Below are 16932 nucleotides of genomic sequence, written 5' to 3'. Positions count from 1 at the left end.
GTTTTCCTACTTATGGGATTTTTTTGTAATCTTCCATGGTTACCGGATTATAACACATAACCCAATATAAGAGCCCATCACAGACCCCATAACCTAATATAAGAGCCCATTCTAGAAAGTGGCTGTCCGTGGACTCTTCTGGTGCCCCTCTGGCTCTGTTCTCACCGGATGATGGGACGTCGGCCATTGTTCTGCCCTTGGTAACGCTTTTACAGTGATGAGCCGAGGGGTAAAGATGTTTTTGAACGTTTCCTTTTTTGTTTTTTCTTGTTTTTGGCTACAAACAAATAATCATTGGCGTCAGGAAGCAAGAATGTAATTATTTACAGCAACTACTTCACTGCGGCCAAAGAGAAAACCAAAGGGTCCGGCATTAATAGCACTTCCCAGCATCCTCTGCTCTGTGTGTAACCTACACTGACAGATCCCAACAGCTGCGGGGTCCGGCCCGGCCCCCTCTCCAGACTCAGCCGCAGCCTCAGACACACCAGAGCCAAGGAGGCGACAAGACACTCACAAGACCCCCGAGACCCCAAACACACAGCCGCCACCATGATGGAACTAAAAGCTCTGAAGATTCGGGTCACCTTCTGCATCATCCTCATTGGGGTGTCGCTGATGTTGGCCGCCGTCATGAGTGATCATTGGGCCGTCATGAGCCCCAAAGTGGAAAACCACGAGGAGCTGTGTGAGATGGCGCACTTCGGCTTGTGGCGGTTGTGCACCAAGAAGATATTCGTGGAATGGAACGACGTGATCAGCAAACCGTGCGGCCCCCTCAGTCTTCCCGGAGGTAGGTAGTGGGACCGGTAATGAGGGGCGGTCATGTACCTCCAGATGCCCGGCTATATTGACCGCCACGTTCCTCATAGAAACCCCAAATCTGCAGAATTCTGTGTTCATACATTGAGTGTCAGCATGTAACAAGTGCCACCTGGTCTCCACGGCGATGCTTGATACATTGTATCACTGTCTTTACACTATCAGCTGGAATCTGAATGGTCGCATTGGAATCTTATTGTCGCAGCTTTTTAGAGTGCTTGCTCTTCAGACGAGGAATCAGTCGGCCAGGGAGGGAGATGATGGGAGTAACAATCTCACGGACGTGCGCTCCATGTGTGTAGGGTTAGATCCACCATGTTGGAGATAAGCGACCCACACCTCTAATCCTGACCTTACAATGTAGCAGCGTCCTGCCCTCTCCTGCTCTTCCTCTAATAATATTTTGTTACAATGTATCAGTGCAGATAATCACTTCCACTGGATTCAACAGTAACAAACCCTCAGCTGTGAGAAGGATTAAGATAGGATTGCTAAACATCCTCTGCATATAGATCACGATGTCTGCAGCCGACCACGCTCATAAAGATGGAGAATGTCACTGATGAGAGCTCAGGTATGGAAGACACTGGAGCCTTAATGGTGGAGGAGTCCATAACTCTGGAGTAATTCTGGAGCAAAAAACAAAGCAAAGAAGTAAACGTGGCCAGATCCCAAAACTGGGGACGAATCTCAGAACGTGGCCCCTACCAGCTGCCGAGACGTCTTATCATACAAGAGCACCTGCCAAGAGCATACCAGTAATACCAACAAGCCACACTGGTCAGACGGACAAGAGTCCGACAACCCCCGGACGGGCTGAAACAGCGGCCTGAGGGGTAATAAACCAAACCGAAAACTGGAGGCGAAAACCAGCAACACTCCACAAGAACACCACTCCTGTATACCGGGTGTAATCCTCACTACCTGTATTATTCTGTATATATACACTGCACAGTACCACTTCTCCTGTCCTGTATACTGGGTGTAATCCTCAGTATCTGTATTATTCTGTATATATACACTGCACAGTACCACTTCTCCTGTCCTGTATACTGGGTGTAATCCTCAGTATCTGTATTATTCTGTATATATACACTGCACAGTACCACTTCTCCTGTCCTGTATACCAGGTGTAATCCTCAGTGTCTGTATTATTCTGTATATATACACTGCACAGTACCACTTCTCCTGTCCTGTATACCAGGTGTAATCCTCACTACCTGTATTATTCTGTATATATACACTGCACAGTACCACTTCTCCTGTCCTGTATACTGGGTGTAATCCTCAGTATCTGTATTATTCTGTATATATACACTGCACAGTACCACTTCTCCTGTCCTGTATACTGGGTGTAATCCTCAGTATCTGTATTATTCTGTATATATACACTGCACAGTACCACTTCTCCTGTCCTGTATACCAGGTGTAATCCTCACTACCTGTATTATTCTGTATATATACACTGCACAGTACCACTTCTCCTGTCCTGTATACTGGGTGTAATCCTCAGTATCTGTATTATTCTGTATATATACACTGCACAGTACCACTGCTCCTGTCCTGTATACTGGGTGTAATCCTCAGTACCTGTATTATTCTGTATATATACACTGCACAGTACCACTTCTCCTGTCCTGTATACTGGGTGTAATCCTCAGTATCTGTATTATTCTGTGTATATATATATACACTGCACAGTACCACTTCTCCTGTCCTGTATACTGGGTGTAATCCTCAGTATCTGTATTATTCTGTATATATACACTGCACAGTACCACTTCTCCTGTCCTGTATACCGGGTGTAATCCTCAGTATCTGTATTATTCTGTATATATACACTGCACAGTACCACTTCTCCTGTCCTGTATACTGGGTGTAATCCTCAGTATCTGTATTATTCTGTATATATACACTGCACAGTACCACTTCTCCTGTCCTGTATACTGGGTGTAATCCTCAGTATCTGTATTATTCTGTATATATACACTGCACAGTACCACTTCTCCTGTCCTGTATACCGGGTGTAATCCTCAGTATCTGTATTATTCTGTATATATACACTGCACAGTACCACTTCTCCTGTCCTGTATACTGGGTGTAATCCTCAGTATCTGTATTATTCTGTATATATACACTGCACAGTACCACTTCTCCTGTCCTGTATACTGGGTGTAATCCTCAGTATCTGTATTATTCTGTATATATACACTGCACAGTACCACTTCTCCTGTCCTGTATACCGGGTGTAATCCTCAGTATCTGTATTATTCTGTATATATACACTGCACAGTACCACTTTTCCTGTCCTGTATACTGGGTGTAATCCTCAGTATCTGTATTATTCTGTATATATACACTGCACAGTACCACTCCTCCTGTCCTGTATACTGGGTGTAATCCTCAGTATCTGTATTATTCTGTATATATACACTGCACAGTACCACTTCTCCTGTCCTGTATACTGGGTGTAATCCTCAGTACCTGTATTATTCTGTATATACACTGCACAGTACCACTCCTCCTGTCCTGTATACTGGGTGTAATCCTCAGTACCTGTATTATTCTGTATATACACTGCACAGTACCACTCCTCCTGTCCTGTATACTGGGTGTAATCCTCAGTACCTGTATTATTCTGTATATACACTGCACAGTACCACTTCTCCTGTCCTGTATACTGGGTGTAATCCTCAGTATCTGTATTATTCTGTATATATACACTGCACAGTACCACTCCTCCTGTCCTGTATACTGGGTGTAATCCTCAGTACCTGTATTATTCTGTATATACACTGCACAGTACCACTTCTCCTGTCCTGTATACTGGGTGTAATCCTCAGTATCTGTATTATTCTGTATATATACACTGCACAGTACCACTTCTCCTGTCCTGTATACTGGGTGTAATCCTCAGTACCTGTATTATTCTGTATATATACACTGCACAGTACCACTTCTCCTGTCCTGTATACTGGGTGTAATCCTCAGTACCTGTATTATTCTGTATATATACACTGCACAGTACCACTTCTCCTGTCCTGTATACTGGGTGTAATCCTCAGTATCTGTATTATTCTGTATATATACACTGCACAGTACCACTTCTCCTGTCCTGTATACTGGGTGTAATCCTCAGTACCTGTATTATTCTGTATATATACACTGCACAGTACCACTTCTCCTGTCCTGTATACTGGGTGTAATCCTCAGTATCTGTATTATCCTGTATATATACACTGCACAGTACCACTTCTCCTGTCCTGTATACTGGGTGTAATCCTCAGTACCTGTATTATTCTGTATATATACACTGCACAGTACCACTTCTCCTGTCCTGTATACTGGGTGTAATCCTCAGTACCTGTATTATTCTGTATATATACACTGCACAGTACCACTTCTCCTGTCCTGTATACTGGGTGTAATCCTCAGTATCTGTGTTATTCTGTATATATACACTGCACAGTACCACTTCTCCTGTCCTGTATACCGGGTGTAATCCTCAGTATCTGTATTATTCTGTATATATACACTGCACAGTACCACTTTTCCTGTCCTGTATACTGGGTGTAATCCTCAGTACCTGTATTATTCTGTATATATACACTGCACAGTACCACTTCTCCTGTCCTGTATACTGGGTGTAATCCTCAGTACCTGTATTATTCTGTATATATACACTGCACAGTACCACTCCTCCTGTCCTGTATACTGGGTGTAATCCTCAGTATCTGTGTTATTCTGTATATATACACTGCACAGTACCACTTCTCCTGTCCTGTATACCGGGTGTAATCCTCAGTATCTGTATTATTCTGTATATATACACTGCACAGTACCACTTCTCCTGTCCTGTATACTGGGTGTAATCCTCAGTATCTGTATTATTCTGTATATATACACTGCACAGTACCACTTCTCCTGTCCTGTATACCGGGTGTAATCCTCAGTATCTGTATTATTCTGTATATATACACTGCACAGTACCACTTTTCCTGTCCTGTATACTGGGTGTAATCCTCAGTATCTGTAATATTCTGTATATATACACTGCACAGTACCACTTCTCCTGTATATACAGTGTGTCCACCCATATCCTGTATACACCGCACCTATATACAGTGTGTCCACCCATATCCTGTATACACCGCACCTCTATACAGTGTCCACCCATCTCCGCCATTAACTTGAGAACAGCGGCAGCTATAGGCATAGAAGTGGTGTCTAGGTATAGTAAAGTAGCCAGGCGCTATGCAGTGACACCACCTATAGCGCCACCTGGTGTAAAACAACGGAGTTAGCATTTTTATCTGGAAAACGGAACGAGATAGAGAAAAAAAGTGAATTACAAAGTTTTGGGCCTCATCAATTCAATACGAATCCACACCTTGCACAGAAATGCTATGATTAGAAGGTGTAAAACTCAAAAGGCTGCGGACGTGAAGCGACACCTCATGGAGACCTCCTACAAGTCACTGGGTGTGGAGGCTGTATGGAGTGGCCTCCGCTCACCTGACCTCACCCCACTGCACTTCTTTCTGTGAGGTCACATCAAACAGCAGGTGTATGCGACCCCTCCCCCAACATTGCAGGACCTAACACCACGGATCACAGATGTGTGCAAATGTGACACCTACCATATTACACAGCGTGCAGCCAGATACAGTATGCTGTGCAGAGGCCAGATGTGCATTGCAGCAAGATACAGTATGCTGTGCAGAGGCCAGATGTGCATTGCAGCCAGATACAGTATGCTGTGCAGAGTGCAGATGTGCATTGCAGCCAGATACAGTATGCTGTGCAGAGTGCAGATGTGCATTGCAGCCAGATACAGTATGCTGTGCAGAGGCCAGATGTGCATTGCAGCCAGATACAGTATGCTGTGCAGAGGCCAGATGTGCATTGCAGCAAGATACAGTATGCTGTGCAGAGGCCAGATGTGCATTGCAGCAAGATACAGTATGCTGTGCAGAGGCCAGATGTGCATTGCAGCCAGATACAGTATGCTGTGCAGAGTGCAGATGTGCATTGCAGCAAGATACAGTATGCTGTGCAGAGGCCAGATGTGCATTGCAGCAAGATACAGTATGCTGTGCAGAGGCCAGATGTGCATTGCAGCCAGATACAGTATGCTGTGCAGAGGCCAGATGTGCATTGCAGCAAGATACAGTATGCTGTGCAGAGGCCAGATGTGCATTGCAGCAAGATACAGTATGCTGTGCAGAGGCCAGATGTGCATTGCAGCCAGATACAGTATGCTGTGCAGAGGCCAGATGTGCATTGCAGCAAGATACAGTATGCTGTGCAGAGGCCAGATGTGCATTGCAGCCAGATACAGTATGCTGTGCAGAGGCCAGATGTGCATTGCAGCAAGATACAGTCTGCTGTGCAGAGGCCAGATGTGCATTGCAGCCAGATACAGTATGCTGTGCAGAGGCCAGATGTGCATTGCAGCCAGATACAGTATGCTGTGCAGAGGCCAGATGTGCATTGCAGCCAGATACAGTATGCTGTGCAGAGCCCAGATGTGCATTGCAGCAAGATACAGCATGCTGTGCAGAGGCCAGATGTGCATTGCAGCCAGATACAGTATGCTGTGCAGAGTGCAGATGTGCATTGCAGCAAGATACAGTATGCTGTGCAGAGGCCAGATGTGCATTGCAGCAAGATACAGTATGCTGTGCAGAGGCCAGATGTGCATTGCAGCAAGATACAGTATGCTGTGCAGAGGCCAGATGTGCATTGCAGCAAGATACAGTATGCTGTGCAGAGGCCAGATGTGCATTGCAGCCAGATACAGTATGCTGTGCAGAGGCCAGATGTGCATTGCAGCCAGATACAGTATGCTGTGCAGAGGCCAGATGTGCATTGCAGCAAGATACAGTATGCTGTGCAGAGGCCAGATGTGCATTGCAGCCAGATACAGTATGCTGTGCAGAGGCCAGATGTGCATTGCAGCAAGATACAGTATGCTGTGCAGAGGCCAGATGTGCATTGCAGCCAGATACAGTATGCTGTGCAGAGGCCAGATGTGCATTGCAGCAAGATACAGTATGCTGTGCAGAGGCCGGATGTGCATTGCAGCAAGATACAGTATGCTGTGCAGAGGCCAGATGTGCATTGCAGCCATATACAGTATGCTATGCAGAGGCCAGATGTGCATTGCAGCAAGATACAGTATGCTGTGCAGAGGCCAGATGTGCATTGCAGCCAGATACAGTATGCTGTGCAGAGGCCAGATGTGCATTGCAGCAAGATACAGTATGCTGTGCAGAGGCCAGATGTGCATTGCAGCAAGATACAGTATGCTGTGCAGAGGCCAGATGTGCATTGCAGCCAGATACAGTATGCTTTGCAGAGTACAGATGTGCATTGCAGCCAGATACAGTATGCTGTGCAGAGGCCAGATGTGCATTGCAGCCAGATACAGTATGCTGTGCAGAGGCCAGATGTGCATTGCAGCAAGATACAGTATGCTGTGCAGAGGCCAGATGTGCATTGCAGCCAGATACAGTATGCTTTGCAGAGTACAGATGTGCATTGCAGCCAGATACAGTATGCTGTGCAGAGGCCAGATGTGCATTGCAGCCAGATACAGTATGCTGTGCAGAGGCCAGATGTGTATTGCAGCAAGATACAGTATGCTGTGCAGAGCTCAGATGTGCATTGCAGAAAGATACAGTATGCTGTGCACAGGCCAGATGTGCATTGCAGCCATACAGTATGCTGTGCAGAGGCCAGATGTGCATTGCAGCAAGATACAGTGTGCTGTGCAGAGGCCAGATGTGCATTACAGCAAGATACAGTATGCTGTGCAGAGCCCAGATGTGCATTGCAGCAAGATACAGTATGCTGTGCAGAGCCCAGATGTGCATTGCAGAAAGATACAGTATGCCGTGCAGAGGCCAGATGTGCATTGTAGCAAGATACAGTATGCTGTGCAGAGCCCAGATGTGCATTGCAGCAAGATACAGTATGCTGTGCAGAGTCCAGATGTGCATTGCAGCAAGATACAGTATGCTGTGCAGAGCCCAGATGTGCACTGCAGCAAGATACAGTATGCTGTGCAGAGGCCAGATGTGCATTGCAGCAAGATACAGTATGCTGTGCAGAGCCCAGATGTGCACTGCAGCAAGATACAGTATGCTGTGCAGAGGCCAGATGTGCATTGCAGCAAGATACAGTATGCTGTGCAGAGGCCAGATGTGCATTGCAGCAAGATACAGTATGCTGTGCAGAGGCCAGATGTGCATTGCAGCAAGATACAGTATGCTGTGCAGAGGCCAGATGTGCATTGCAGTCAGATACAGTATGCTGTGCAGAGGCCAGATGTGCATTGCAGCAAGATACAGTATGCTGTGCAGAGGCCAGATGTGCATTGAAGCAAGATACAGTATGCTGTGCAGAGTCCAGATGTGCATTGCAGCAAGATACAGTATGCTGTGCAGAGTCCAGATGTGCATTGCAGCAAGATACAGTATGCTGTGCAGAGGCCAGATGTGCATTGCAGCAAGATACAGTATGCTGTGCAGAGGCCAGATGTGCATCGCAGCAAGATACAGTATGCTGTGCAGAGGCCAGATGTGCATTGCAGCTGACAGGGGCTACTTTGAGCATCAAAGGGTCATGGGTTTCATATCATAGCATTTCTGTGCAAGGTGTGGATTCGTATTGAATTGATGATGCCCTGCAACTTTGTAATTCACTTTTTTTCTCTATCTCGTTCTGTTTTCGAGATAAAAATGCTAACTCCGTTGTTTTCCACCAGGTGGCGCTATAGGTGGTTTCATTGCGTAGCGCATGGCTACTTTACTATACCTAGACACCACTTCTATGCCTATAGCTGCCGCCTTCTCAAGTTAATGGCGATGGACAGGATATGAGTGGACACGCTGTATATACTGCACAGTACCACTTCTTCTGTATATTGGGTGTAATCCTCAGTATCTGTGTATATACCCTGCATATTACCACTTCCCGCCTCACAATTGCATGCTCCCAGTACAGATCCTTGTTCAACCCCCCCTCTTTAAGTACAGATCCCTGCGGTCCCCACTGCTGACTATAGCCCATTTAGAGAATGTACCATTTATGACGACTCTTTGTTTTCTATCTTGTAGCCAATTCCTTACCCATCTGCTTATAGTTTCGCCCGGTCGCGGCTTCTGGAGCTTCAGTGAAAGGCTGTTATGTGGTATAGTATCAGATAACTCCATCAGCTGCATTACCAGTATCCACATTCACACTTACCTCCTCATAGAACCCCATGTTGGTTGTACGTGACTTTTCTTTCATGAATCCATGCTGTCTGTCAGTTATTATATTATTCTCGCATATATTCTTGCATGTCATCTTTTAATCTTACCTTTCCTAAATATCGGTAGCACATCAGCCTTTCTCCATTCCAAAGGCATCAACCCTGTTACAAGCGAGTCTAAGAAGATGAGATACAGCGGTCTGTCAATTACTGAGCTCCATTCCCTCAATATGCATGCATGAATGCCATCTGGCCCGGGGGATTTGTCAATGTTTAATTTACTCAGATGCAGCCGTACTTCTTCTTGTGTTAAATTAGTTATATCAGGGGGACTTTGATTTTTGCCTTGTTAAATGATCCCTGGATCAGTCAGTTCCTCTGTGAACACCGATGAAAAGTGCCTGTTTAATATCTCAGCCTTTGCTTTGTCCTGTATAATTACCTGTTCTAATCTTTTATAGGGCCGATACCATCCTTTCTTTCCTTTTGGCATTGATGTATTTATAAAATTTTGGGGTTTCTTTTAATGTTTTTTTGCAATTTTTCTTTTAGTAGCTAATTTTGTAGCTTGATTTCTTTTTTTACATTTTCTATTGAGATTTTTATACTCCTTAAATACTATTTCTGCATTCTCAGCCTTCAAGATTTCTCAGCCCTTTGTTTTTGTTTTATTATACTTTGTACTGTTTTATTTATCCATAGTGGTTTCTTTTTATTCCTGAACATTTTATTATCATAGGGTATAAGATGTTTACAGGACTCTAGTTGTCACGCATGTGTCACAGAGGTGTCACGGCCGGCTGACAATCCAGTGGCAGCGAGTGTTAGAAAATCCTAGATATTGGCAGCATGGGTTATATGACAGCTCCCTGTTTCTGCAGCAGCGGACTCTATAGGCCACTTTACACACAGAGATAAATCTGCGGCAGATCTGTGGTTGCAGTGAAATTGTGGACAATCAGTGCCAGGTTTGTGGCTGTGTACAAATGGAACAATATGTCCATGATTTCACTGCAACCACAGATCTGCCAAAGATTTACCTCTGCGTGTAAAGTGGCCTTATGACCCTGGGAAACTGATAGTTTTTGCTCTGTTGTCAGCTTCTGACTTCCTTTATAAACCTCACCCTGGGATGGTTTGGGTGCGCTTTACTCCTGACTGTGGTCTGCAGTGGTCATCTCTTCTTGTTGTTCCAGAGACTTCTATGGTTGCTGCTTCTCAGATAAGTGTTTATGTTTTGCTATCTACCTGGGCTCAGGTGGTAGCATTTGTTTCACCTATATTGTTTCCTTTTGTCTCTCTTAGTGTTAGTGGTGCTGACAAGTGCTAATACCTGCTATCCTTATTTAGGGTCCAGATTAGGGTTTGCCTAGAGCAGGGATGGCGAACCTCCGGCCCACGGGTCATATACCGCCTGTCATGCCTTTTTCTGCAGCCCCTGGGCAGATTACCGGGGGGCGGCAGTGCTCGAGCCGCCACCGCAGTCTTGCGGGCCGCCAGCCCTTTAAATCCGCACATGTGCTGCTTGTGCGTACCAATGTGTTCTGCCGCTGGCCACTGCCAGCGAGCTCAAGACTTACTTTGTGGGCGGGTTTAGCACTCTGCGCTTCCGTCCCACAGCAGCTTCACAGCCTAGCGGTGTGTGCCCAGCCTCTGCCCTCAGAGTTGAGTGAACGCTCTCTGCCCTCGGAGCTGCGTGTCTGGCACCTGCTCGCTGGTGCTGTGAGTCTGGCGCTGCTGTGTGTCCAGCGCCCGCCCTCTGCTGCTGTGTGCCCCGTCCAGTGCTTTGTGGCCCCTTCCCCTCAGAGTGTGCTGTCTGCCCCCCAATGCTGTATATCACCCCAGGTTTGTGTGTCCCTCCTCCCTTCCAGTGATGTCAATGCTCATCAAGTGCTGTGTGCAGCCCCCCAAATAATATCTGTGCCCCCCCAGTGGTGCCTGCGCCCCAGCCCCTCCTGTGTTGCTTATGCCCCCAGTGTCTCCTGTAATGTGCATGTCCACAGCATCTCCTGCAACTTATATATCACAGGAGGGGCGGGGGCCATATACATCACAGGAGGGGCTGGGGCATATACATCACGGGAGGGGCCGGGGGCATATACATCACAGGAGGGGCTGGGGGCATATACATCACAGGAGGGGCTGGGGGCATATACATCACAGGAGAGGCTGGGGGCATATACATCACAGGAGGGGCTGGGGGCATATACATGTCCCCAGCCCCTTGTGTGATATATGTGCCCCCAGTGTCTCCTGTGATGTATATACAGCAGTCTCAGCATCTCCTATGTGATGTATATGCAGCAGTACCAGTGTCTCCTAATTTATGTATATGCCCCCAGCCCCTCCAGTGATATATGTGCCACCAGTGTCTCCTGTGATGTTTATACAGCAGTCCCAGTGTCTCCTATGTGATATATGTGCCTCCAGTGTCTCCTGTGATGCATATACAGCATCTCTTATGTGATGTATATGATTTAACAATCTTATCACAAAGAGTTGATTGTGCTCCAGACCCAGACAAAATGAAAAAGCAGCTGTGAGAAGAAACATGATTAGTAGCACCAAACATCACAGCCGCACCAAAGAGAAGCAACTTCGGCCACCACAGTAGGGGTGAGTTTATTGTTTGACCAAATATAGCAAGGTAATTTTCACATTGATAATTTTGTGCGGCCCCCAAAGGTTGGTAGAAATTTTCAAATGGCCTCCGGCAGAAAAAAAGTTCCCCACCCCTGGCCTAGAGTGAGGTATCTGGTTGGTGAGGGCTCATTTATGATGACCCTGACCGAGTCTCGCTGGCTGAGGTTAAATTGTGTGGTCTTCAGCAGGGAGATCGGTCAGCAGAATCAAATTGCTTGGAGTTTCGTAGATGGGCCACGAATACCAGGTGGAATGATCCACTCCGTAGCAAATTCTGTCGCTTTGGTTGAGAAGGTTGAGGTCTTCGTTGATAGCAGAGCAGTGGTTAATCTAATTGATGCACAATTTGTGTGCATGCATGGCTTGACATGTAGTAATTTAGAGAAGCTGCTCCCCATTTATGCCATTGATTCTTCACCCCTTGCTCAGAAATGCCTCTCACAAATAGTACATAATATTACAATACATTTGTGGGGAATTTTCATCAGCAGTTGATCTCAGATTATGTTCTGGAGGGTCTGTCAGCCCCCATGGTCTTGGGTCTGCTGTGGTTGGTTAGACATAATCCGGTGATAGACTGGCAATCAAGAAACATACTGGAGTGGGGAGAGTAGTGTATTGATAACTGCCTTAGTACATCTCTCTCTGGGGTGACACTGTTCTGTTGTCTTCCCTTAAGGTTTTTAAATCTCAAGATTCCAAGTAGGGTCTTTTGCCTGTAGTGCCAGGGTTTTGGAGCAAAAGGCCTATGCATGTCACGTATGCGTCTCTTGATTTTTAAAATGTAAATGGCAGGCCACATCCTGTTTGTTGCATGGACCATACCTCCCTGCTGTGCAAAGACACTATGGGGAAATGGGGGGGGCAATTGATGCCACTCTCCCCCTGTCCTGTTCTCTGCCTGAAAGGTTTGGGAGCAAGAGTCCTAATCCTATCACTCATCCCTTTTGATTTTTAAAATTTAAATGCCAGGCCACATCCTGTGTGTAAATGCAATCAGGCAGTGCTTAAATTAATATGCTTTGGAGAAGGCAGTCACACAGCAGCTGCATAGTTGATGACCACTATCCAGGCCGAGTTTGATTAATGGCTGTCTCCACATAACCTGGACCAGGGAAGGCCATGTGCGATAATGGTGCAAACCTGGTGGCAGAATTATCCTTGGGCAGCATCACATTTGCATTGCAATGCTAACATCCTCAATCTGGTTGTACAGAAATTTTGATTCTGTCCTGAATGCGCTGCTGCAGAAGGCACAGTTTCTGAGTGCTCACTTTTTAAAATGGAAATGCCAGGCCACATCCTGTGTGTTGCATGGACCATACCTCCCTGCTGTGTAAAGACACTATGGAGAAATAGGGAAAGGGGGGCAATTGATGCCGCTGTCCTGCTATCTGCCTGAAAGATTTTTAAATCTCAAGACTTCAAGATGAGTCTCCAAATTGTGTCTTGTTTGTAGTGCCAGAGTTCTGGGAGCAAGAGGCCTACGCCTGTCTGTCATCTTGCAGTTTCTGGTGAAGGTAGAAATGTTGGTTCAGGCCTTGTTACAGGGTCATTCTCATGCATCCATGTTGCGGCATTCCACTGTTTTTAGTCTGTGACAATTGTTATCACTTTTCCTGTTGTCTGACTTTAATTTTTGGAAATGTGGAGACTCCAAGTAGGATCTCTAAATTGTCTTTTGTCTGTAGTGCCAGGGTTCTGAGAGCAAGAGGCCTACACCTGTACCTCATGCATATGTTGATTTTTAAAAATTAAAATGCCAGCCCACATCCTGTGTGTTGCATGGACCATACCTCCCTGCTGTGCAAAGACAATATGGGGAAATGAAAGGGGGCAATTGATGCCATTGTCCTGCTGTCTGCCTGAAAGGTTTTTAAATCTCAAGACTCCAAGATCGGTCTCAAAGTTGTATCTTGTCTGTACTGGCAGGGGTATGGGAGCACCATCCCTACACCTGTCTCATGCGCCTCTTTATTTCTTATGTCAATAGTCTAGGAAGCTAATGGCTAAGCTAAAATGGTGGTGCTGCACTGTAAAATGTATTTTTGGTGTTTTGGAAGCTTTTCAACCCACCCCTAAAGGTGTTTTCTTTGCATTACGTTTGGCCTGCCATTGAATCAAATGGGATTCAAAAGATTCGTAGTTCGGTTCGACGAATGTAGCGTTTGTTCAGTAAGGTTCGCGAACCAAACTTTGAAAGATTTGCTCATCCCTACTCTTGATCCTTTTCTCTTAAAGAAGGTTGCAGAACTTCTCTGTGAAGCAGCCAGCAGTCATCTTCCATCATGTTCACATTCCATCTACCTTGATATCCTCGTTCCATCTCCTTGATATCCTGGTGAAATATTTTCTCCTTGCTCTTTGCTAACAACACCGAGGTTTTCAGAAAAGAAGTCCAAATGGGAATATAAAAAATGCAACTTCAAATTCATAAGCTCACCTAAGGATTGGAAACGTTTCCGCATGTTCTCCACGATGGGCTTAAATTTTGGATCTATGTTGTTACCTAGAAATTTCTTCATGACTTCTTTAAAAGAATCCCAAGCCCTTTTCTCAACAACTTTGATTTTTGTTTCGAACACGTCGTCCTTCAGAAGTTACCGAATATCCGGACCCACAAAATGTCTTCCTTCATTTTTTTGCTTCAGACATTCCCTGAAACTTGGTATACAGGTACTTATAAATCTTCATCAGTCCAATCGTAACGTAGAGTGGTGGACGGAGAACTTCACTAGGATCAACTAAACGTTCCTCAACTATGTTCTTGAGTCCAGATTGCAAAGATATTCTCGTTGGCCAACTTTCTTGGCTCTACTGATGAGCCCTATCCCGGCTTTCCCATTTGCACACAACATGGGTACATTGTGTGTCCTCCTCCCTGCCCATGGAGCAAGCACAGAACTTTCAGATCAACACATATTGACCATCCTTGATCCTCGTAGTTAAGTTTCTTAAGAATTAAGTCTAAATTCTCGTAGCTTTCCTTCAAGTGCACAGAATTTCCTCCAGGCACTGATGCATACTCACTGACATTGTGCAGTAGAGGCTTTCAGACTTTGGATGAATAAATAAAGAGTCTCCACTCGCTCACATTGTACTTAATGTTACATTTTTCCATACTGCAGGAACATCGCTGCAATACTCTAGAGCACGGTCTGGAGAAAAGTAGGGAAGGAATTCATTTTCTCTGAAAAGCAGGTCCCAGGAGCTGGTAGGTTCTTTTACTTTAGTCTGGAACCTAAAAGTTCTACAGAATGTTTAGGAAAATCCAAGTACCTGACCAAATGTTTTACATCGTTACATAGGTTGAAAAAAGCCCTCGGTCCATCTAGTTCCCCTTCCTCCACAAGTTCTACATTTTGTCACTAAGTCACTTATAACCAACAATGCTGTGTAGTGAGGAATCCTCCGCCCTGATAAAAAGCTGTTATAGTATCTGCCATTACTACCTCTTGTGGTCGGTATTCCACAGTCTGCTCTAACTGTAAAGAACCCTTTCCTATTTAGCTGCTGGAATCGCTTTTCTTCCCCCGCAGTGACTGCCCCCTGGTCCTTAGTACTGTCTTTGGAAGGAATAAGTCATGTGCCAGTCCTTTATATTGACCACACATGTATTATACATATAAATGAGATCTCCTCTGAGACGTTTTTTTTCTAAACTAAACATATCTAACCTTTTCTACGTCTCATGATACGGGCGGGCTCCATTACTCATCATACGGGCGGCCTCCATTACTCATCATACGGGCGGCCTCCATTACTCATCATACGGGCGGCCTCCATTATTCATCATACGGGCGAACTCCATTACTCATCATACGGGCGACCTCCATTACTCATCATACGGGCGGTCTCCATTACTCATCATACGGGCGGCCTCCATTATTCATCATACGGGCGAACTCCATTACTCATCATACGGGCGGCCTCCATTACTCATCATACGGGCGGCCTCCATTCCTCATCATACGGGCGGCCTCCATTACTCATCATACGGGCGGCCTCCATTACTCATCATACGGGCGAACTCCATTATTCATCATACGGGCGGCCTCCATTCCTCATCATACGGGCGAACTCCATTATTCATCATACAGGCGAACTCCATTATTCATCATACAGGCAAACTCCATTACTCATCATACGGGCGGCCTCCATTACTCATCATACGGGCGGCCTCCATTCCTCATCATACGGGCGGCCTCCATTACTCATCATACGGGCGGCCTCCATTACTCATCATACGGGCGAACTCCATTATTCATCATACGGGCGAACTCCATTATTCATCATACGGGCGGCCTCCATTACTCGTCATACGGGCGGCCTCCATTACTCCTCATACCGGCGAACTCCATTACTCATCATACGGGCGGCCTCCATTACTCATCATACGGGCGGCCTCAATTACTCCTCATACAGGCGGCCTCCATTACTCCTCATACGGGTGGCCTCCATTACTCCTCATACGGGCGGCCTCCATTACTCATCATACGGGCGGCCTCCATTACTCATCATACGGGCGGCCTCCGTTACTCACCATACGGGCGGCCTCCGTTACTCATCATACGGGCGGCCTCCATTACTCCTCATACGGGCGGCCTCCATTACTCCTCATACGGGCGGCCTCCATTACTCATCATACGGGCGGCCTCCATTACTCACCATACGGGCGGCCTCCATTCCTTGTAATAATCTAGTTAGCACCCTTTGAAGTGACTGTAACTTCTGAATTTCCTTTTTAAAATGTGGAGCCCAAAACTGGATCCCATATTCCAGATGTGGCCTTACAAGTGATTTATAGAGGGGGAACAATACGTTGGGATCACGGGATCTAATCTCTCTTTTTATACACCCTAGAATCTTGTTTGCTTTAGCAGCTGCTGCCTGACATTGATGCTGCTGCTCAGCTTATTTGTAATGAGAATACCCAAGTCCTTCTCCTGTTCTGTAGTCCCGAGTTTACTTCCATTTAATGTATACACAGCTATAGGATTACTCCGTCCTAGGGGCATTACTTTACATTTATCACCATTACATCTCCTCTGTCCAGTATCTGCCCATTCCCACATCTTATCCAGATCCTTCTGTAGTATTATATCAAGATCAGTTTTTAATATCCTACATAGTTTGGTGACGGCAGCAAAGACTGACAGTTTACTATCAATCCCATCCACAAGGTCATTAATAAAGAGATTAGAAAG

General features: G+C 45.9%; 1 protein-coding gene across 1 annotated transcript in view; it reads left to right on the top strand.

Moving 5' to 3' along the window:
• The first annotated feature begins 450 nt into the window (after positions 1-450).
• CACNG1 (calcium voltage-gated channel auxiliary subunit gamma 1) overlaps positions 451-16932 on the top strand; it is a 44350-nt gene continuing 27868 nt past the window's right edge. The window contains exon 1 of the mRNA XM_075348025.1: positions 451-793. Coding sequence (XP_075204140.1) covers positions 553-793 — 241 coding nt within the window. The 5' untranslated portion in view covers positions 451-552. The remainder of the gene's footprint in view (positions 794-16932) is intronic.

The sequence above is a fragment of the Anomaloglossus baeobatrachus genome, chromosome 5 (assembly GCF_048569485.1).
Source record: "Anomaloglossus baeobatrachus isolate aAnoBae1 chromosome 5, aAnoBae1.hap1, whole genome shotgun sequence".
NCBI classification, from domain to species: Eukaryota; Metazoa; Chordata; class Amphibia; order Anura; family Aromobatidae; genus Anomaloglossus; species Anomaloglossus baeobatrachus.
This window is presented reverse-complemented; position numbering and strand designations above follow the sequence as displayed.